General features: G+C 35.8%; 1 protein-coding gene across 1 annotated transcript; it reads left to right on the plus strand.

Annotated features, from left to right (window-relative positions):
* Positions 1 to 1,114: 1,114 nt before the first annotated feature.
* On the plus strand, positions 1,115 to 23,776 carry LOC104159366 (vacuolar protein sorting-associated protein 13A-like; the record flags this gene model as incomplete). Its single annotated transcript, XM_009697256.1, has 16 exons — positions 1,115 to 1,180; positions 1,415 to 1,495; positions 1,938 to 1,995; positions 4,032 to 4,159; positions 4,383 to 4,489; positions 5,152 to 5,323; positions 5,695 to 5,757; positions 9,381 to 9,516; positions 10,197 to 10,291; positions 12,279 to 12,421; positions 13,754 to 13,955; positions 14,043 to 14,157; positions 15,450 to 15,586; positions 18,665 to 18,797; positions 19,605 to 19,722; positions 23,638 to 23,776. Coding segments are annotated over 16 exons (1,893 nt in total), but the record flags the coding sequence as incomplete, so codon positions are not given.
* Between the last annotated feature and the right edge of the window lie 665 nt (positions 23,777 to 24,441).

Consider the following 24,441-nt stretch of genomic DNA (forward strand, 5'->3'; position numbering starts at 1 on the left):
ATGTCAAGAGGATGGAGCCAGACTCTTTTTGATGGTGCTCAGCAACAGGTTAAGGGGCAATGGGCACAAACTGAAATTCAAGAAGTTTCATCTTAATATGAGGAAGAACTTCTGTACTTTGAGGGTGGCAGAGCACTGGAGCAGGCTGCCCAGAGAGGTGGTGGAGTCTCCTTCTCTGGAGATATTCAAAACCTGCCTGGATGCGATCCTATGCAACTTGCTGTATGTGAACCTGCTTTGATAGCGGGATTGGATGAGATCATCTCCAGAGATCTCTTCCACCCCCCAGCATTCTATGGTTCTGTGAAGGGGGGGCTAAAAGGAAAAAAAAGAGGACGGCAGCTTGTTTTGAACTGGAGCTCAGTTCTTTGATCTGCAAGCTCTGCTTTAAAATGCTAATAGTAGTCAGCATTGACTGTGTCCATATTTTTCCTGGAAGACTACGTGGTAGCAGCAGTATGCTAATTCTGCTGAATTGCTCTGATGCAGTAGCTGTTCCTGTGTGACTAATAATCTTAAAAAAAAAAAAAGTGTCTAAGTAAATGTTACTTTTTTGAATCAAATAATTGTCTTATGAATGCTTCTTCCTAGCACATTGAATGGTTTTTGCCAGCCCCTTCACCTAAACAGTTTTGCATAGTGGGGAAAAGCTTTGGTATTCTTACAGCTTCATTATTGAAATGCACATCAGTCTTGAAAAAGTATAATAATGTATAGTGTTTCAGTTGAGCTCAAAGTAAAATGCTACTTACTGAATTATAAAAGAATTGTAGTCCCTTGTTTATCTCTTTTCAAAAAGCCTGCCTAAAAATAATATTGGTGTAAAGGAAAACAGTTTGCAATACTGAAAACAGAATTTTAAAGAATCTTTTTCTTCTTGTGTGCAGCCTGCCAGTCACTGCATGTACACATGTGTATTTGGGGGGAGGGGAAGTAGCCTTATCAAGTTTCCACTTAAAATAATGGCATAATCATCTTAAATCAGAAGATGGCATCCCATTATTTTCAGTGAGGTTAATTATGATGGTGTTCTTCCCTTTTTTTCCCCTGTTTGTTTCAGTGATGATAAAATACTGTGTATTATAGATATTGGCATAACTTCCTTTAACTCTCATTTCAGACCTCAGATAAGAATTGGAATCCATGTTTACATGATGAAACTGCCAAGTTGTTCTACAAGGTACTGAATAAACTACATGCTGAAGAAAGAGTTGTTAATAAGACAAACTGAATTAGAGTTACTTGCACAGAAAGTGAAATCAAGAAAACATGTAACTGTATAGGCTCTAAAATAAAAGGATGTCTAGTCTGCAAGGAATATTCTGAATATTTTCCTTCATCCAGACTTTGTAAATTCCTAATTATTAATCTAAAATTTGTAGGTGTTAATACATGTGTTCTGTTGTATTTTCAGCTTGTACGACTGGATAACCTTTTTGCTTACTGGAATGTGAAATCAGAGATGTTCTACCATGGTGGTTGTGAAGAATCGTTGGTAAGTAAAGCACGAGGTAATGTATCTAGTGTTCTAGTTCCTATCGTGAAGCATAGGGTATGCTTCACAGTCAGTTCTGCTTCCATCAGGGTGAACGTCCTGGAGAATTGTTTTGTTACTAATAACTTTTTTAGGAAAAATAGTGAATGTTAAAGGTTTTTATGTGATGGAAGTACAACACCCATCTGAGGAAGTTTAAAAGAAAAAAAAAGTCCTTTGCCAGTTACAAAATTATACACAATATATGGTATTCTTACTGTTCAGTAATTTTATTAGCTAAAAATGTAACTCTTACTCTACTTAAAACTAGATGAATATTTTGAATTGTACTGTGTATCAGAAGGATTATCTGAAACCTGTACTAAAATGCTAACATTTTATATTTTAAAACTTTATCATTAAATAAAAGTGCAACTTATTTTTAACTCTGTTATGTACATAGGTTAACTTAAAACAGGGAGTTGCCAGCCATAATGTGGTTCCAGAAGGTTATGATTTTGGTAAGTGGTATTTTATTTGTATTTGTAATATGCGCGTGTGCTTCTAATTTGTAATGTATTTCAGAGGTTGCTACTTTTGCTGTTACTCAGTCTTAGTAAGGAGTGCAATTTAGTTCTTTTGTAGGAATAACTATCTCTCTGTCAGTGAATACTGTACCATATCTGTAGCCTTAAAAAGACTTAGGTTAAAATATGAAGTGTTGAGTCCTGTATCATTCTAATGGAATGTTATATGTAAATCCTCATTGTTCACAACCATTGATAATTCATTATTTCAAGATGTTTAGCAATAATATGTGCATCATATAAGTTTTGTGAATCAGATTTGTTTGATTAATAGATTAATGTTTTTCAGGTCACCTGCCTATACAAAGTGTATCTTTTTTTCATTAGAAGTGGAAACAGTAGTGTAACAACTCTGACACATCAACATTTGTGTTTTAGTTTTTTTAGTGTTACCGTATTGCAAGTTGTATTGCTTTGGAAGTTGCTTACTTTAGTCTGTAAGTTGCATTGGCTCTACTGAAACATGGTGATTGCTTAGCTTTCATTGTATGGAAAAGACATGGGTTTTATTTCTCATATGCATCTGTGTGATTGTTTAGTAACTGTTTGCAAGGCAGAATGGCCTTTGAAGTGGCTTGTTCTCTAGCAAGCAAGTTGTCAGTTCACTCTAGCCAGGCTATAAAAGATTACTGATAGTTTTAAAGGTTTTTCTTGTTGCATTTGCCTGAATGAGGAAGCCTTTTGTGTCTCTTTATTTGACTGCCAGAGAACTATTTAGTAATTTCTTCTGATGTCTTATCTATCTTTTCCACTTGCTAGCTTTGACTCTTTTTACAAGAAAATAAGTTTAAGCATCATTGTCTAAGTTTTTACACAGAAGTTCAAAATAGTTGTATGCAAAATCACAGGATTCAGGATTTATACTTAAAATTTAGCAGTACCATCAGAGACACGGATATTTAAAGAATTACGTCATGCTGATATGCTGTGCTAAATGAAAATTCTGGTTTTTTTAGAGCAACTCTTTAGATTGAGACATTGATAGAAATATCATAAAGACAGAGTCTGCTTCTGTCGGTTTAAATGAGAACATAATACACATAGGAGGGATGGAAAATGAAATTTAGGAAGCCAAATACAGGGACAAAATTAATAGAAATGCTACCACATGAAATGTGTATGTAAAAGTAAAATAAGCTTCACAAGAAATATGGGACTTAAAGTGAAACAGAGGTAAATTGGTGTAACATGGTTTCATCTTGCAAAAATGCCTGTTTCCGCTTGTATGAACATTTCAGTGAATTTAGAATATGTGGTATGTAGATGGTCTGTTGAAATCGAAGGAATTTTATTTGATAAAAATATGATTTATATAAATCTAAGTAATATACAAATTCTTATTGTTGGATCCATTGCTGAAACAGATGGAAATACTGAACTAAACATGGCTTCAAATGACTGATATTGCCAAATTGTGGAACAGATAAAACGTTTCTGCTCTGACTATTTTTCATGTGATGTGCTTTGCTTTGCTTTCCTTGCTTACTTGGGCTTGGATTTAGAAATGTGGAATGTTTGGTTTTTATCCACTGTTGCAAGTATAATTTATCCAACAGTGTAAAACATCAGTAATATTAAAAAGAAATCCTTATGGAATAAGAGTTATAGTGAAATAAGTCCTATGTTTGAAACTATCTTGTAGTATAAATAGCTCATGTCATAGATGAAAAAACTAGATTTGTTGCAAATATAAACTATTAATTGAAACATCTGCCATGTAATACTACATACAGGAAATTTTGTGAAAATGTTCCACAAATCTTTGTTCCACAAATGTTGCCAGAACAAAACTGGAAATTGAGTATAGTTTGTATTATATTTTAAACTGTGTTGATGAAGTCTTCATGTTTTGAAGTCTAGCATTTTTAAATGAATAATCTGGCATAACTAGAGCTGATAATTATTATGTATCGTTTATGGCAGTATTAAATAATTTAACTGCACTTTTTATATCAACTTCTGTTTTCTAGTATTCCGCCCAATTTCGGCTAAAGCCAAACTGCTTATGAATCCTCGATCTGATGTTGACTTTTCATCTCCAAAGATGGATTTAGATGTAAATTTACAGGATATAACTGTTGAATTCAATAAGCCACAGGTATAAACTATTTTTCTGAAGTTATATGTAATGTGGTAAAAAAATAAATTTGCAAAAATGATAAGAAAAAGTCTGAAATTTTATAATATACATAATTGATTCACTTCTTAGTCTTGTTTTTCTTGTAAATTATTTTCTTTTTAAAGAGAAGCTTGGTTCACTTGTTCTCAGAAAATAGCACTCAGTTTGAAATTTTTGTTTGCTTGTTTGTGGTTTTTTTTAGTACTTCAGTGTTATGGAGCTTCTTGAGTCTATTGATATGATGACTCGGAATCTGCCATATAGGAAGTACAGACCTGATATTCCATTGCACAACAATGCCAAGACATGGTAGGCCACCTCAGACCTTGAAAATAATTTGTTAGTTATTAATTTGAAATAATTACCAAGAAATTGTTTCTTAGTTAAGGAGGTTAGAACTCGTTTCCTTCTGAAACAGTCTTCTCTTTTGTTTTTGTTTGTGTTTCTTAAGCTGGGGGTACTAAAAAAACATTGGTGAGGACCTCAAACCGAAGGTGAGGACACAGTATTTGAAAGCCTGCATTTGCTGTCTTAAAGACCATTATCAGAAACTTAAGTTTGATAGTATTTTAGTATTCTAACTCTGTTTTAATGAAGGACACCCCGTTATATGTTAGGTACTCTTACAAGAACATAGCTGTTATCTAAAAATAGGCAAACCTTTTCAACACAGATGGCAGAGACTTGATTTTTTTTCAGAAGACTCCTTACAAATATGTTTTGGTTGTTCACAGAAACACACAAACACCCATAGATATATTTATGGGCAATTTTCGTACAAGTTTAGTTTTTAGTTTTGGAAGAAATTAGAATCCTTAGCTTCCTCTACTCATGAGAAGTGTGGTATTGGACAAGGGATTTCACTCGTTCACAACTTGAAGTTGTATGTAGTGGGAGTCTGCACAGCAGTAGGTTTCTTTTCAATATACTGAAAGAAATGTAAAGTATACTTCATTTGTCTTTGCTTTTAGGTGGAAATATGTTATTTATGGCATCCTTGAAGTAAATGTTCAACCTAAGCTCCAGATGTGGTCATGGGAACATATTCGACACCATAGGAAACAAGTGAAGAACTATAAAGAGATGTATAAAACAAAGATAACGTCAAAAAAACCTAATGAAGAAATCCTAAAATTGTTGGAGGTTAGCCATTGCAATTAAAGGCTTAAATATTGCTTATCTTGCTATTTTCTTAAATTTAAATGTATACATGTTCCTATGTCAATACTAAGTTAAAATAAAATTTTCCGTGGCCAGACTTGCAACTTCATTAGTGCCTTTCTCTGTTACTAGCATTAACAAACATATTAGGTAATTTTTTAAAATAGTAACTGCGGTGAAGAAAAACTTAAACTGATGTGCTTTTCTTCTCCAGGTTTATTTTAAGTTTTCATCTTGAGCAAATTAACATGGGTTGCATTGAAATGGTTGTTTACAGTCATTTCCTGTAAAACTGAGCTTTGAAATCTAACCAAATGAAATTGTCAAAAAATAATTTCTCACCTCCTTTCTAGGAATTCGAAAAGACATTGGATGTTTTTAACATCACTCTAGCAAGGCAACAAGCAGAAGTTGAGGTAAAATTTCATCATTTCAGTGAGTCTAAGAGTAACTGCAACATGAGGTTGTGGTGATTTTGGGCAGACGCATTTTAGTTCTAGTGATTGAATTGTGCATCATACAGTCTTTCTATTTTCCTTGTATTTCATGTTTGTTATTATAAGGCATAGTTAGTTTTGGCTTGTAATTATGCAAAAATTAAATAGCTCCATATACTGCCTCTTCAGAGTAGCTGATCTGGGATAAATTTCTTTGTACTTCTGATGAGGAAGATCTCCTGTGGAAAATATAGTCATATATTTCATATATAGATGATATATCATATATAGATGTCATATATCATATATAGATGATACACTAAGTCAAGTTGGAAGCTGTTAATTCCCAAAGCTTCAGGCTTGCCCACTTTGGCCCCCCCAACAGCCTAGACTATTCCTTTCCTTCCTGATAGCCTGTTATGTAGACTGAACACCTATATCTGTGGTACGTTGATCTTTTGTTACTATTTGCAAATGTTACTCAGGATACAGCAAATGCAGAACACATGTAAGTAGATAATCACAGTTAGACAAGATAATGTGACTTGTAGTTACACTTCATTTGTTCGCCTTGTTTTTCCTAGGTTACTGTACTGCTTAGTTTTCAATGTAGTGTCTGAGCGTCATTCCAGGAGACTGAAGTGAAATCTGTATAGATTTTCTGAAATCTGTGAAGTGGTCTTTCTCCATGAATAATCAATGTGATGAAAAATAAGCAGGCTAGGAATAATGTATTGATAATTAATTTCATGAATGTCAATCATTTCTTAAGGCAGTACTTGAAAGGAATTTGATTTTTTTTTTTTGTGCAGTGTATTAAGTATGATATGAACATGGTGGGGTTTTTTTTGTTGTGTGGTTTTTTTGTTTGGTTTTGGTGGAGCATATTAAGTACAGTATGAACACAATTGCTGCAGTGATAGATATGGTGCTTCTAAACCAAAACTCTAAGCAGGAATCCATACGTGTGCTTTCTTCCTTCTGGTTGTCTGTATGTACACCCACATTTCAATGCTTGTATGATCATTATTCAGACTTTTACAGAACCAGAGGACACATTCATGTCTCACCCCTTCAGTTGTTTAGCTGAATTGGAAGGGTTTTTTTGTTTTGTTTTAGTTCTTATTTAATTTTGGCATGTTTTTGTCTTGTACCATGTAATTTCTTTTTTTAATCTTTTTTCCTCCTGCTTTTTTGCAAGGTCAGGGAGATCCCAAAGAATTTCCTGTCTAGTTTTATTCTTCTTTTCTCCGGTGTCACCATACTCCTTACAAATGGTTATGTCGTATTGCATTCCTGACCACTTTCCAGTCCTGAGTTTTAAGACAGGTTTCTGTAGTGCTTAGAAGCAGCTTGCAAGCAAATGAATTTTCATTCATATGGGGGCTATAAGAGGGCTTTAAGCCTTGCATCTGTAAAGTGTTAGAAAAGCGTCTTGAAAGATCTACTAGCTAAATCTCTGAATTTATTTCCAAGTATTGAACATCAGGTCACAGTGATTCTAAACTGTGTTCTACCTCCATCTATCTGTCAGAACCCATCTGTTATATTGTTATCAGGTCATACCTCTGAAAAAGGTCTCAAAGGACTTGTAAGAGGCAAATCTACTACTAGCTTGGTATCCTGACAGCCTTAATTCTACTAGGAATTTAAAGGAGCACCCTTTAGATGTGAGCTGAGTAGAGCCAGATAGAGGATCCTACTGTAAGCTTTTTTTTTTTTTAATAACATACCTTAGACTTGAATTTCAAGGGCTTGCTTTTCTCTAGATCTTCAAATCAAGCTCCCCAGAACTCACATTTGTCAACACAGTACCATCTGACTTCCTGGGAACTTTGTAGCAAGAGCTTTATATTCCAAACCTTAGGCCACTTTTAAATCTTAATCACTAGTGCCCTAAGTAACAAATGCCAGCTTCAGTGAGCCAAGCATCAAGTCTCTGTATCAGATAGCTTGAGAAATATTGTGCTTTCAATGTAGAGAAGACTTTATAAACAGTTCACCTAAATCAGAATACAGGATGATGCTCTTGATTCTCCCTTTCTTTTAGTCAAAACAGTTTACCTTGCTGAGTAATCTTTCCACGTACTATGGCTATATTCATTACTAAACCATTGTAGATGGAGGACAGGGAGAGCTCAACAGGATTTCTTCAGGAAATTTCTTGGTTCCCATACTGCAGAAATGTTTTATTCATCCGTGCAAAGTACAGTTCTCCTTCCTTCTGTCTGCAGCTTTTCTTACCTTGGACTCTGGTGCCAGCTGCTGCCTCAAACCTGTTGAGAATCATAGCTTTAAGCCTCACTTCTTTTTCTCCATGGAAGTTGTCCTTCAACACCAACTCCTTGATGTCCTAGAAACCTCTAATTTCAGAGGCTTAACAACTGGTTTTTCTAAGGCTCTGTCTGTTCTTTCCGTGAACTGTTTGCTCTGTAACATCTGCTTGGTGACCTTTATAAAGAGGACTTTGGAGGATTTTGCTCAAACTTTTTGAGGCCTTGTGTTGTTTAGCTGACATTCTGCATCATCTCTCTGAGGTGAATCAACAGTATGAGTTCATAAGCCTTTATGTTTTTGTGCTGAGTCCTGCATTCTATTGTCCTGTAGGTGGATAGATGTGACAAGTCCCTAAGAAGTTCTGATTTATAGCCAGGTGTTTTCCCTAATTATGTTACAGAGAGATCTTGGGTTTTTTGAATGCTGAGAAGGGATCTCTGTCTCACTCACTTTGAGTATCACATTCACTAGTTCACAGCATCTCTAAATTCAGGGCTTATCTGCAAGTGTTTATATATTTTTGAATCATTTTAGTCATGAAGAAAAAAATTAGTTTGTGTGGTCCACTACAGTTTTGAGAACTCCTCTGTCTCTTAGATCATTTGATGATTGGTTGCTGTCCCTTACACCAAACTTTCAGTGGTCAAGTCTGGGTGTAGTTTGCACTTTCTGATGACCCAGTCTTGGAATTGTCACTGGTATCAACCAGAACATCCCGTAGTTATTGAAATAATGAATGTGGCAGAAGAGAGGACTACCTTACTGTTACACCTATATGTATCAGGTCCACAAATAGTTTTCTATATTCCTTAGAGTAAATATTCTATTCCAAGAGCAGTGATTTTTTTTTTTTTTTATTGTTGCTTTGGACATCTATCTTGAAATGAAAAATACAGGGATCATTTAAAATTTGGCCTGTGCCAGCTATCTAATTGCTTACATATGTATTTTTAGTGAATCCTTGTAAGTGTATTGTTGTAATGTAAAGCACTATATAATGTTGTGGATTTTTTTTTTTGGTGGTGAGAGCTAGAGAGAAAATCTGCTATGTAAGAAACATTTATTGACTTAAAATCAGCTGCCTTCTGCTTGGTCTTTTTGTTCATAAAGGTGGTTGATTTTATGCAAGTGAGAAATGGTCTGATGTTGCACTATGTAATTGAAAAAGTTACTAGAAGAAAAACTAAAAAAATAACATGTTACTTTTTCAGTGGTTGCCTCATGATGTTTTGATGTGTTAGAGCATGTCTTGGGTCTATATTTTTCTTAAAGTGAAGAAAGAAGCGTGAAGAAAATGAATTGTTTGAGTATTTGTTAAATTTCAGGCAACTAAGGCTGGATTAAAAGTCTACAGACCAGGAGTAAAACAAGATGATGAAAATTCTGGTGGCTGGTTTAGTTGGATATGGAGCTGGTCAGGTGAAAAGAAGGATGAGCAAAAACAAGAAGTAAAGGGTTCAAGTATGTTCATTTATTGTGTGTGTTTTTTTTTTCCATTGTTAAAAATTACATACTAGAATAATAGGTCCCTGGCAATGGAGCTTTGGATTTGTTTAATATTTAGGCTATTGGATTACTGATGTTTACATTTTCTCTTAGCCTTTTTTTGCTGATGAAGTTGTTAGTTGTGTGTTACTGAGGTATCTTACAGTTACGAACTGTCTTCAATTTGTGCTTTTTCCTGCCACAGTTTTTGCATTTGTCTGCATGGTGTACTGTGTACGGGGATTTGGAGAAAGTGCTAGAAAACAGTAGCAGTTAATAGAATGTAACTGATTTTACTTCTATTCATTTTATAATTTGGCTATTTCATGCAGTTTATTAGAGTTTAATTCACTTAAGTGCAGGGCAGCTAGTAAGGGTTGTGGAACATGGGAAATAAATCAAAGAGGTTGCTTCTATTGTGAGCAAGCTAGAAAATAGAGTAGGTCAGAATAAAAGTATAACTGCATTTTATTGCATGTGTTAGCAGACTCAAGACTTTGTTTTAAACCTCAGGGTTTTTGCTTTTACTAATTTAGGACAATGTTGGCAGTATCTACTGTATGTCATAGAGCTATGAAGCGCTGGAAAGTATATAACATTATTTGCGTTTTCCAGATACCTATATTGAGTTTAACTAACCTCTTGCAATGTGACAGGTCTTGAACAGCTGATGACACGTGAAGAGAAGGCTAAACTTTATGCAGCAATTGGATATAGTGAAACAGCTGTGGATCCAACCCTTCCAAAATCAGTAAGTCATAACCGACTATTATACCAAAGAATTGGTAGCTTTATCTCCTAAGAAAAATCTAAAGATGATAGGAAATCACTTTCAAAATTACTTGAGGCTCTGTCTCTATGTTTGAATACTGTTCTGACATTTTTAAACTAAGTTATTACATGCTGGCTTTGTGCAGAACAGAGCATCCTTAGATGTAGTTTCAGGAGAGTGGTTATAGAGCTTACTTTGGATATTCTGAAAAATTTTAGAATGAAATTTTTCTTGCTCAAGCTTGAATAAACACATATAAGTAGTGTATTGTTGTTTAATTTATGAAATGCTTCATATATCATAGAATCATAGAATCATTATGATTGGAAGAGACCTCAAAGATCATCAAGTCCAACTGTATACCCGATGCTACCATGCCCACTAAACCCACTAAACCATGTCTTGAAGCAACACATCTGAACGTTTTTTGAACACCTCCAGGGATGGTGACTCCACCACCTCCCCAGGGAGCCCGTTCCAAAGCCTAACGACTCTTACAGTGAAGAAGTTCTTCCTAATGTCCAGCCTGAACCTCCCGTGGCGCAACTTGAGACCGTTTCCTCTTGTCCTATTGCTAGTTATGGGGGAGAAGAGACCAACCCCCACCTTGCTGCAACCTGCTTTCAGGTAGTTGTAGAGGGCGATAAGGTCTCCCTGCAGCCTCCTTTTCTCCAGCCTAAACAACCCCAGCTCCCTCAGCCGCTCCTCATAAGACTTGTTCTCCAGGCCTTTCACCAGCTTTGTTGTTCTTCTCTGGACACGCTCCAGCAGCTCAATGTCCTTGTAGTGAGGGGCCCAAAACTGAACACAGTATTCAAGGTGTGACCTCATCAGCGCAGCGTACAAGGGGATGATCATTTCCCTAGTTCTGCTGGCCACGCTGTTTCTGATACAGGCCGGGATGCTGTTGCCCTTCTTGGCTGCCTGGGAACACTGCTGGCTCATGTTCAGCCGGCTGTCGACCCAAACCCCCAGGTCTTTTTCTGCCGCGCCGCCCAAGCCTGTAGCGTTGCATGGGGCTGTTGTGACCCAAGTGCAGGACCTGGCACTTGGTCTTGTTAAACCTCATACAGTTGGTTTCGACCCATCGATCCAGCCTGTCCAGATCCCTCTGTAGTGCCTTCCTACCCTCCAGCAGATCAGCACTCCTGCCCAGCCTGATGTCGTCTGCAAACTTACTGAGGGTGCACTCAATCCCCTCATCCAAATCATCAGTGAAGGTGCTGAACAGAACTGGCCTCAACACTGAACCCTGAGGAACACCACTTGTGACCAGCCGCCATCTGGATTTAGCTCCATTCACTACTACTCTCTGGGCTCGGCCGGTCAGCCAGTTTTTCACCCAGCGAAAGGTATTCGTGTCCAAGCCATGAGCTGCCAGTTTCTCCAGGAGAATACTGTGGGAGACAATGTCAAAGGCCTTGCTGAAGTCCAGGTAGACCACATCTACAGCCTTTCCCTCATCCACAAATGCATCCTCTTACAATATTCAGAAACTTTTGCAGAAAGTGCACTAAGTGATTCACTGGAACCTTAAGTATAAGTGATAGTAGATGAGGTAGAGTATGTGAGTATATCAGGAAAGAAGTGATTGAAGGAGTGTAGTGGGGAAGAGCAACATTTCTGAACCATTCAGAAATAGTCTGGTAAGTAATCTTTATGTGAGATACCATGCACAGTACAGGTGACTACCTTCCAGCAGTCAGAGGCCCTTTATCTCAAAATGTGGTGTAGAGACATCAAAGACTTACGTTTGTAAGCATAGTCTACTCTTTTCTCTAACCCTGCCTATTTGTAATAACTATTTGGAAATTACTTTTATACCAGCTATGATACAAGCTATGTATAGCACTAGAAAAATAGTATCAAACTGGTATTTATGGTTTTCATCTCTTCATGAACTGTATTGAAATATATTATTAACATCCTTTATAATCCTCTGTTGTTGTTTTTCTTGCATATCTAGTATGAAGCCATGAAGTTCTCTGTGAAGTTATTAAGCATGTCTATATCAATAAGAGAAAACAAGCAAACTCCTGAGCTGGTAGAATTTGCGTTAACTGGCTTGAGTACAGTATTTACCCAACGACCAGGTGCACAAGCAATAAGGTGAGCTTTCTCTGTCAAACTGGTTTTGCTCCTCATGAATGTTGATGATGGCTAATAGGCATTTTAAGGCTCTGTTAGGATGTTTAACTTCCATTTTTCACTATTATTTCTTGTACAGTTTGGAAGCAGAATCATCCTGCAGCTGATGGACAAAGTAAATGGATGCTGTTTCCATGATAAAGTTCTCTCCATCTTCAGTACTTTTTATGCCAATACAGATTTTCTCCTTTTTTTCAGTTTATCATTCTTAAGTATAAGCAATCCAGTTACTAACTTGATTCTTGTTTTGGAAAGTGACTGTTACTCCTTTTGAAACTTAATCTGAGCAAGGTGATCTTGTAACTGCTTGTGTGTAGGCATTTAACATGGCTAAAAAGTTGTGGAGTTTTCAGTTGAGCTTTAAGATTTGGAGAAGAAAGCTGTAACTGATGATTTGGGCTTGGTTTTGTGCTCTCACAGTAGATGATGAAGCAGTGATATGAAATATTTTATTTTCATTTCAAATGTAATGACTTAAAATTCTGGGGGAGGATAACCTTCCTGTTTTAAACTATGTCCCCTCTGCTTTGGGGTACATTAGTATAATCTGTATGAGATACTAAGATGCTATTGATCTTGCTGAGTTTTTTGCATGATTTTTTAAAGTTTTGCTTACAGCTTTTCCGTTTGTTCTCCTGTGCATCTGAATGGCCCTAATAATGCTATCATACTGAGGAAAAAAAAAAGGAGAAAATGTTGTATTTTCACAGTGAAACACTTTTCCATTGAGTGTTGGGAGATAAAGATCTTCAGCTGAGAACTGTTGAAGAGGTGAATAGGGCATTGAAAAAAACCAAATCCAACACCTAAGAAATAGTTCCTCAGAGTAATGAGGCTTTTAATCATGTACTCCTCCTCTGGTGTTTCTTGTACTTCTCTGCACTGGAACCCTTCCCTCTCTGTTATATCTCTGTTCCCTAGGATAAACTGTACCATCTAATTGCTGAGCTCATACTACAGATTTCCCATTTGCATGTCTCTTCCTTGCTCTGACACCTGACCTCATGAAGTGTATGAAGTGAATAAGTTGGACTGTCTTTCTTACTTACTCAAGAATGGGTAATAGACACAAATGATAATGAAATGGAAAACAGTTAATGCATGGATATATGTGTTATATCCTTAGACTAAGCTGTTTGTATTTGAGGAAGGGTAGAGATATGTTGTCGTTGGTTTTTGTTTTGATTTTTTGTTTTCTGTTTTCTTTCAGCTGATTCCTTATACTCTTACCATCTAATTGTACCTAGCCAGAGGAATATTACATCTGAACGTGCTATTTACATTTGTTTACAGATTTGAAACAAAAATTACCTCACTTGAAGTTACAGGCATGTCCCGAGAGAAGTGTACACCCTGTCTCCTATCTTCTCGAACGGTCTATTCAGACAAGAGCACCTCACTCTTAACCATAATGTTTGAGACTAATCCTTTGGATGAGAAAGCAGATCAGAGGCTTAGAATAGAATCACAGCCATTGGAAATAGTATATGATGCAGTAAGTAAATATTTGAATAAGTTACAAATCTTGAAAAAATGTTACTCAATAGTAAATTTGCCATGTATTTTTGCTTTATTTTAACAGATGACAATAAATAGCTTAGTGAATTTCTTTAGGCCTCCAAAAGATGTACATTTAGAGCAATTGACATCAGCAACTCTGACGAAGCTTGAAGAGTTCCGTGAAAAAACATCAACAGGCAAGTGCTGCATGCTCTTCTGGTTGCACACTCAGACAAATTTTAGATTCTAGGAGTATGAAAATACTATATCTTTCCATATGGAGATGTGTGGATGCAAGAAATAGTTTTCTAACACAACACCTAAATAAGTTGAATTCTTCAGTCTCATTACAAAGCATTTGTTCTGGATATTGGATAATTTTATGTCTGTTATCTTTTTCAACTTCGACTTTCTTTGTAAAATATACTCCACACTCTGAGGTAGTAGTTCAGCATTTATCATTTTGTACTCCATGCTGAGTTAAAAACAGTTTGGTACTTCCAACTTTTCTGTTTTGTTCATCTGAGTATTTAAATGGCTGTAATTGTTTAATACTCTATAAAAACTCAAATACAGTTAGGCATTGAAAACAGACAAAAATCTTTATCTTTTTATTAATCTAAGTTATTTTATTTTGCAAATCCTGAAATGTGGTTGCCATCCAGTTCTTCATTGACTAACCTAGCTCTCCTGTGGCAGAATAACCTTTGATAATGCTGGAGCAGTTCTAGTTGCTTTCTTACCAATGTGGGTGTGCTGCAGTGTCATGTTGTCATCTTCATAATTTCTTATTTCTACTTCTGTGATCTTCAGCTTGTTGCACCTGGTAAATATTTAATGGGTTGTGGCTGCATCCTAAGGCAGTTTTCAGTACTAACTTGAAGCAAGACCAGTCCTCTTCAGATAAGCAAAAAACCAGAATTTGATCTCAAATGTTCTGACAGTCTGAATTTCATGCATGATTTTTAAACAGATTTTTTGTAAGGCCTTATATTTACTGGTCTTCAGCATCTCAAGATGGAGATGCTTGTCAGCAGAATCAGTGTAAACTTCAGTGTCTCAGTAATAACAACAGCAGCAGTTTGGCCAGTGCAGTTGGATACTCACAATAAGAACTTCTAGAACAATTAAATTTCTGAATCTACAGAGCACAGTGGGTTAACTTAGCAGTTACCAAGTACACATTCCAGTTCTCCTCATTTCATCTCTGCTCAGTATGAAACTTTTTTGGATTTATGTACGTCATGTTGCTATTTCTACTTGTCTGTTAGTGTTGTTTGCTATCGTCATTTCGTCTGCTTGGTGCTTCTTTAAAGACTGCCTATAATTATTGGTTCAGAAGAAGCTTGAAGAGCATCTGTACCTGCAATTAAATGTAGTTATCTAACACTTACAGCTCATTTAAAGTTAGACTTGAATTGATCTTTATAGCTTCTTTTAATTCCATAGCTTATTTTGTTTATATTTACTAGTTCTATTATTTTTTCAGGTTTGTTATATGTTATTGAAACCCAGAAAGTTCTTGACCTCAAAATTAACTTCATGGCTTCATACATCATTGTTCCACAAAAAGGATTCTATGACCGTACATCAAATTTACTACTTCTGGATCTTGGTAGTCTTAAAGTATGTATTTACCTAATGAAGTAACTTACTGAAAGTGATAGTTCGGCTTTTACGTGATTTCCAGTTTTTTCATTTGTATTTTGTGGTACTGGTTAAGTAAAAGTTTCTCTTGCAGTTTATGTATTAGGTATTTTTTTTAAACTGCTTTAGAGTCAAGGCAGAAATTATTCAACTCTTCTCAGTAGATTCTTTCAACCCAAAAGAATTGTTGGAAAATAATCCTCCCCTGGAATGAAACCACTGGTTTGATGCTTTGAACTGTTATTTGGAAAATGTCTAAGAATTTTTTACCTTAGAATTTAAAATAGTAAACTTTTTACTTACATGATTAAATGGTCTTCTTATTTTTAATACTACTGTTATTCTTGTTATCAATTACCTTTTGGTCATTCAGTTTACTTTAAAATGAGAAAATAAACATATTAGCAATTTATAAAATAACTTAAATAAAATTAGGGATAATTCATACAAGGGAAAAGTCAAAAAGGTAGTTTAATGGTGTATTTAAAATTATAATTGAGCACTATAAAATCATCAAAGAGACTTTCTACATATTGTTAGCAATCTTCTTACTCATTGGTGAACTTGTGTTCTTTTAGAACAAATGATCTTACATGTATACAGGCAATTTATTTTTGAATTTTTTTTTACTTTTACTCTGAGTAAGAATGATTCTGCCACTTATTGTCTGTTTAGATTGCCTTAGGTGATTTTTTAATAAGAATTTGTTTCAAAGCTTAAAATTCTGCTAAAGTCAAGTAAGTTTTCTGTGTCTCTGCAACAGTCTCACTTTCTGAGGATGTGGGTTTCAGATAGAATCATAGAATAGTTAGGATTGGAAGGGACTGTTCAAGGTCATCTAGTCCAGCCCCCCTGCAATAAGCAGGGACATCTTCAACTAGATCAGGTTGCTCAGAGTGCTGTACAACCTGACCTTGAATGTTTCCAGAGATGGGGCATCTGCCACATCTCTGGGCAACCTATTCCAGTGTGTCAGCACCCTCAATGTACAAAATTTCTTCCTTTATATCTAGTCTAAATTTAACCTCTTTAGTTTAAAATCATTATCCCTTCTCTTATAGCAACAGGCCCTGCTAAGAAGTCTCTCTCCATCTTCCTTATAAGCCCTCTTTATATACTGAAAGACTGCAGTGAGGTCTCCCCAAAACCTTCTCTTCTCCAGGCTGAACAACCCAAACTCTCTCAGCCTTCCCCCATAGGTGAGGTGTTCCATCCCGCTGATCCTCTTCATGGCCCTTCTCGGGACTCCCTCCAACAGGTCCATGTCCTTCTTGTGTTGGGGGCCCCAGAGCTGAAGTCAGTACTGCGGGGGGAGGTGTGTGTCTCACCAGAGCGGAGTAGAGGGGGAGAACCCCCTTCCTCAACTTGCTGGTCACGCTGCTTTTGATGCAGCCCAGGATATGGTTGGCTTTCTGGGCTGCGCGAACACATTGCTGGGTCATGTCCAGGTTTTCATCCACCAGTACCCCTGAGCCCTTCTCTGCAGGGTTTGTCTTAATCCGTTCATCCCCCAGCTTGTATTGATACCAGGGGTTGCCTTGACCCATGTGTAAGACCTTGCACTTGGCCGTATTAAATATATCAAGTGCTTTAGAAAGTGGAATTAGTCAAAAACGTTGCTGTGTAGATACTAAAAATAATTTGGAATTACAAGCAGATCGCTTATTTCAGTAGCTAATAATTTTCCAGCTCTCCTGAATGCTGGTCATTTGTGGGCATTTTGTAGAGTTCAGTAATTGGTATTTATATTGATCGAGTGCTTGAGAAGGCATCCTAGATCTAATGGAGGGGAGAATAGAACAGCCCACATCCTCTACTCTACTCGTACGAAGTTACTCTCAGAATAATACATAGAAGAATACGTTTCAAAATCAGACACCACTAAATGTGTCTGTGAGATTTTTTTTTCTGAAATCGAGGAGTAATTTTCATAGGAAATAGAAAGGAAGATGAAGGAGTTGAGCAATACTAAAAGAGAAGATTTAAGTGCCTCTCAGGCTATGATTAATAATCCGGTGTTCACTTTGAGTGACATACGCTTAAATGAGATGTAGGTCATTCATTGAAACAGTATGTGAATGAGTATGTTTAATAAAAAACAAATAATAGTCTTTTTCTCTCAGTTACATACTCGATAAGGACAAGCCCCAAGGGGGAAAATGGCGTATAAAATTAAAACTGTATCTCAATGCAGATACATAAGTGGACTTAATTAAGGTTGCACAGGCCTTATTAATTTGGTAATTCTGAATTTTCAATCTGCAGGTTATTTCTAATGTAAAAGTAGTCATAGTTCAGTAGCTCTGAAAAAAGAAATCCTGTGTCTTAGACGCTAGCATCTAAACCTGTTTCACAGTTATCTTGAATATTATCTGGGTCTGACAAAAGCAGGTATGGATCCAAAATTATTAGACTTAAGGATGAGAACAACCACATTTCATCGGAGATAAGTAGCGGAGAGCGTACATACAAACATGAAATACCAAAGAAGTATGGGCATCTCAAAACTGAGTCAAAGCAATATTGACTGGTGTTAAAAGAAAGACATTGAACATTGATGATGAACAGTCCAAACCTCTTTTTACCTTTTATTCTGATTAATATGTAACAGAGTAATGCCACAACTAAATTCAACAGGATGCAAAAATAGATTTCATGTTTCTGAGGTGATTAATGCACTAATATTTTTATATATAAAAAACGTGAACAGTTATTCTACTGATTACAAAGTGTTTGAGACTATATACTTCAGGGTATGAGTCACTTATTAAAGGAAATTATTCTATACAAAATACATTGTGTAAAACTTCATAGATTTTAATTAATTTTTTATTTTGTTTCTTTCCTTGAAGAAAAAGTGGAGTTTAATACTCTTCATTTTTTTCTTTTGAAGCAGGCTACTAATTTTAGATATCCCTTCTGCTGTGATATTTGTAAGACACTGTGCTCTTATAATGAGTACTTTAATCTTTTGCCGTGGTGTGATCAAGTATTTGTAGAATTAGTGCTTCGAGTATTTTTGATATTGATTTATGCTTTTTTGTGACTGTTTTTAAGATGAAAAGCAAAAGTCGTTCTGATTTAACAGAACTCAAAGTAGGACAAAGCACTATTGAAGATATAATGTCAAGAGCTTATGACAGTTTTGATATCCAGCTCAGCAGTATTCAATTACTGTACAGCAAACACGGTAAGTATTCATGAAAGTAATCTTTCTCTATATAAGTAAAAATATTTTGGTGGTTGATATGCCTTTTATATTTTCAGCTGAAGCAGTGAAGAATCTTTGGAACATACTTCTTTAAACTCATGTTCTAAACTCAATCTTATGAACATGCTACAAATTTCTAAAACATACCGTTAGGCCTTAGATTCCAACTTCAGCTTTTGCTAAGTAAATAAACTGACAATAATCCCTTATTTTTGAAGACGTCTCATTTGATTTGTTGCATAATAAATAGAAGAATGTAATTAATTTATTTATGGTGTTTTCCTTCACTGCATTTTCCTTGCTTCCCTCCAAATTTAAAGCAGAATCCACAAGTAGTTGTAGGCTTGTTCATTTTGTGAGGGTAAAGAAAGGATCAGAATCCCTTATTGAAGGAAACTTTTACTAGTTGTTTGGAAACTAACAGTGTAGAAAGAGTCAGAACTAGAGAAGTCTGAAGCATTTAATTCTTAACACTGTGGTTCCAGAGGGGAATCCAGAGCCTAAACTTGCAGTACGATGCATGTTAAAATTGAGCCCTTAGAAGTCTGCAGCATGGATGGGGTAGCTGTTTAGATGTGAACGGTAGAAATTACTAAGTAATCTTGTACGTCTGAAGTTGGAATCTTTTATAATACACATGTATTGATAAAGCTGTAAAAGAGATTGTGACACCTGAATTTTTAGCAATATATACTAACTACTATCAAATATTTTAATTCTGTGATATGTGTAATAAGAAGGAATCTCTTTCAGTGTTTAGAAAGCAGGTTTTCTTTGCTTTTCTAGATGAGAACTGGCAAGAGGCTCGGAAGCTGAAATATTCATCTCAACATATCTTGCAGCCCTTGGATGTAAAAGTGGAATTTAGCAGGGCTATGGTTGTTACAGATGCAAGAATGCCCAAGTATGGTTTTTTTGCCTATTTTGAAATTTTATGGTGAATGATTGTTTTGGGGGAAAAAAAAATAAGGATCTAATTATACTTGTGCTATTTTACATTAGCCATGTGTGAATCTTGGAAGTAAAATACCTTCATGAACAAAAATAGAGAATAAACCGCAGAAGTTGCCAGATGTTGAAGAGGTGATAGAATGTTATATTACTCTAAAATAAATACGTATAATATATTTAAAGATTTTTATAAAAGATATTAATACCTGTTCTAATTAGGTCTTTCTAATAGCTACATTTCAGTTTTCATTGGAAATACTGAGGAGCAAAAAATCTGAACTTACAAAGTCTCTTTTACAAATATCACAAAAATATTCTGAAAAGTAATGTGGTGTCATACTCCCTGTCTTTCACTTCGTTTATTTGTCTTGTTTGTTTACCTACTAGAGGTCACTTCTCAGGGAAACAGATCTTAATGTATTGAGGCTTATTTAGCAAAAAACCCTATTGGTTGTGGAAATTGTACTCAATCAGAAGAACGTGTATGTTACTATTAATGATGAAACTTTGATGTTAAAGATCATTGAGTTGAAGTGGCAAAGGTTAACTTTGCACGTATTTTGGAAAGTGTGTCTTCACTAATGTCTGATAAGGACATTACTACCTAAAAAAAATCTGATTGGTTTTGAAGTACTTGCAAACTAGCATTTTAATGCATTATGAGGTAATTTGATTTATTAAGTCATTAGTGAGAATCATAGTCTTAATGAGAATCATAGTCTTATGCTACAACAAGTTAGCATATGCTTATTTCATTCTTAACACTATTGGAAATTCAGATTCTAGCTAGGCACTTCAGAAAATTAATGGCATAAAAATAGACTTAGACTGTTGCAGAAAATTGTTTAGTACAATTAGCAAAGTCAAGAGGCAGTTTATGAAATAAAAGAATTGCGAAGAATCTAGGATTTGCCTAGTCAGACCCTGCCCCCCCTCGATGTACCTCACCAGTGCTGTGTATTGCACACAGATCAATGATTGCATGGTATAATGGTGCCACCTTCTGGAAAGCTGGGAGGCCATATTCTGAATTTTGATGCTTGACTTTACAAAACATCGTATTCTTTCCCTCCTTACTTTTTCTGTGTTTGGTGGGGAAGGTGAGATAAGGGAAATACAACTCACAGGAATCTGTCTTTTTATGTCAGAAAGTCCAGGGAAGAAAAGTGAGGTTTAATTTCTGTGGTCATATAATAGAACGTCATTTTAATGTGGGTTTTTAATCAACATCGGTCCAAATAATGCTACTATAACCTGGATTAAGGAGTGTCTGCTTTTAATGAGAACAACTGTTGCATTATTGTAATACTAGCTGTCTGACTGTCTTGGCTACCAGGTGTGCTTCTATTTTTGGCAGTTTATGTGTCTAGACTGATTCTGGGAAATTTTTCCCAAATGGGTATTATTTCTGTATTCTCAATTCTCATACAATCACTTACTTGACAGTAAATAGTTTCTACCTGTGTCTAGAAATTGGCAAATTTTTTTTCCACTGAGATAGTAGTATTTCTTGGAGATCAGCTGCTGCTCCTTTCTGAGTGCCTGCACTATCTGTAACTGTTAGGAATGCCAAGGACAGCAGTTTGCTGCTAGGTAAGCATATACCACAGTGAATTACTAATCATAACTAATACTTCAACCTGCATTAAGAGCAAGTAACCATTTCAAATCTAGCATGTTGATACCATGACTCAACAACAGCTGAATTTGTTCATTTTGTACCTGGTTCAGTCTCCAAATACTTCCAGGATGTATTCTGCAGATGGTATTGTAATACTCTAGAGTAATCTACCAGTCAGAAATTACTGATACAGCAGCTTTTTACCTGATGGTAGAGATTTGACTTTTTCTTTAAGGGCTTGCTGCTCTTCCTTCTTGCTTTCAGCTGCTTAAAAGCACGAAGTCTGAAAATCATGGACTTCTGTATCATATGTATCCATTTAGAATCATATGATAAATTTTTACATTTGGTTATGTATCTCCCAAATCAGTGAAAACTACAAATGTTCTGGTTTTTGTTGATCTCTAGCTTTGACAACTCAAACCCATCAATACCATTTGTATCGTCATGGCTTCAAATGCCAAATCTCTTATCACTGCATAATCTCTTTCTGGTTTTAAGAATGGTCAGTTAATGAGTGTTTAGGTACAGAAATATTTACACCCATGTGATCTCTAGATGACATTGTGCACAAATGATAAAAACTAAGTGATAGCTTTTGTATCAGCAAAAATCCCCTAAACTATAAATTTTAATAATTACAGTTGAATAGGATATTATGCATCAGTATTGCTCACATCAGTTACACATATATGAATGTATTTTTAGTGTACATATAGCTATTCCTTTATATTCAAATTTTTATTAGTGTAGTTGCATATAAAGCCAGAATTATAATTTTTCCTGAGCTCTTTTTCATTAATGTTTGGAACTGTGCAGTAGAACAGCATAGGTCTGTTGAGAAAGGTGATTGGAAAAATGTTTGTTCTACAGCAAAAACTAGTACCAAAATTGCTTTGTTTACTGTAGTAGAATTTTATGAATGAGTCCATTAATTTGGAGGGCACCTGTTTTACTTTGTTACCTAAAAAGGAGGTAATTGGGTGTGTGTATTTTTCTGATTCTTTGATGTTTGTACTTCCTTGGGTGACCTTCGAGTCCAGTTGAATTCCTTGTGATTTTGTTGTTCAACACCAATAATGAATTCACCAGAGCTTTGTGCTGGCCTTGTTTAGGAAAGCACATTTCTATATTGCTGCCTTGAAGAGAATACCAATTTATGTATTTTTCATCTGTTGAAGACCATTGTATCAAAGGCCTTTCACTGTTAACCTGTGTTTTTATCCACTCATGTTTCCTAACCCTTAAAATGGGCTTTTTACTCTGTGAATGGATCTGAATGTCTGCCTGCTTTTCAATTCTGAGAATAGGATGCAGTGCTCCTTTTAGTTTCTGTTACTTCACATTTGGAAGCACTAATATGATTCTGTAGCTTTCTAGCCTGTGTAAGGGGTTTTTTTGATGTTTGTTTTATCCTGTTATATGGTTCCCCCATTTTCTGAAGGAGGTGTCTGAGAGTCTGTCATCTGGTTTTTGAAGGTGTATGAAATCAGTATTAGGATACCGATATTAAGAGCATGGAATCATAGAATCATAGAATCATTATGGTTGGAAGAGACCTCAAAGATCATCAAGTCCAACCGTATACCTGATGCATCCTTCCATATAACAGTGTTCATTAAACAAAACAAAACAAAAAAAAACCCCACAGCAAAAAAAAAACAGTTTGAAGGAATGTACTTATTTGCAACCTTGAGAATGGCATACTTAATGTTTCCTTCTTTCGAAATATAACTACTCTGAACTTGGAAGAAGTTCTGCACAGATTTCCTCATCAATTGAAGTACTTTGCTCCTCTGTGCCTCAGTCTCTACAAATTTGGAATAACTGTATTCCACTTCCAGATGTTTTCTGAACCTTAGAAGCTTTTGTTAAAAGAGCAGTGTAGTGAGCCTGGGATTATTTGCAGTTACCTGCCTTCTACCTGCTAAGTGCCTTCCATGTAACTGCATTAGCTGTCCATTGTACAAGCATTCATCAAAAATGTTGTAGGGAGGTTTAAGTGCAATGGAAGAGAGAGCTGTTGAGTGTCAAATGGGAATATAAATTATGTTAATAACTGGGTATTTGTTGGTTAAGTAACTCTGCTGTGTGCAACAGAAGCTACATCTCTGTGTCTCTCTCCGTCTCTCTCTGGTTAGATGACTGATTTTCTGACCAGGAAGACTTACGTGTTTTTTCAGAAGAAAATTAATATAAAATTTGAATGAAGTAGTTTTAAGATAACTTTGATTATTTACAAAACAGGTTCAAACTGTCTGGACAGCTGCCTTTACTTTCTATCCAAATATCGGATCAGAAGCTGACAAGTGTCTTAGAGCTAGTTGATGGCATTCCTAAGCCAGAAAGTGCTCCTGCTACCAGTTCTCCTCCAAAAATAACTGAGGTAAGATTTAAAAAAAAAATTTCATTAATAATGATCAGAAAAATACCTTCTTGCTATTAGCATTGCAATTTTGAAAGGAGCACAAGAAAATGGAGAAAAAGCATTTGCTTAGTACCTCTTGAAAAACATAGCTAATTTTCTAAAGCTATATAAATTTTGCTTGTTATTTAGTTAGTTTATTGTGATCTTTAGCCAATAATTACGGAACAGTTGTGCAGTGGTTGAATTTAAAATTAAAGCCCCCCGACTTTTACTACTCTGGGAATTACTTTGTAGTTCATATTAGTCTTGATTAACAAACATATTAACTTTTGTTGAGGATTAGTTTAATTGTATCTTCAAATTTACACATATATCAAGAGTGCTGCGGAGTTTGGGTTCAGCTGTTTTGTTGGAAAGTTTGGTATTTTTGAAGTTGAAGTATTATGTGGATCTTAGTCAAATAAGAGTTTAACTTTCAAAAACAAGACAAAAAATATCCACTGTTTGTGGCTAATGTTGACTAAACAGTGCCTGCCTGGTGAAAGTGGCAGCTTCATTTCAGCCGACTTCACTGCGCTTCCCAGCTTTTCTTTATTCAGTCATACAGCATACCTGAGCGGATGGCAGTTCTGCCTTGCATTCCTAAGGTTTAGGAGTATGGAGTGCATTCTCTCTTTACCACC

Source organism: Cariama cristata, unplaced genomic scaffold (assembly GCF_000690535.1).
Source record: "Cariama cristata isolate BGI_N322 unplaced genomic scaffold, ASM69053v1 scaffold15110, whole genome shotgun sequence".
Lineage (NCBI taxonomy): Eukaryota > Metazoa > Chordata > Aves > Cariamiformes > Cariamidae > Cariama > Cariama cristata.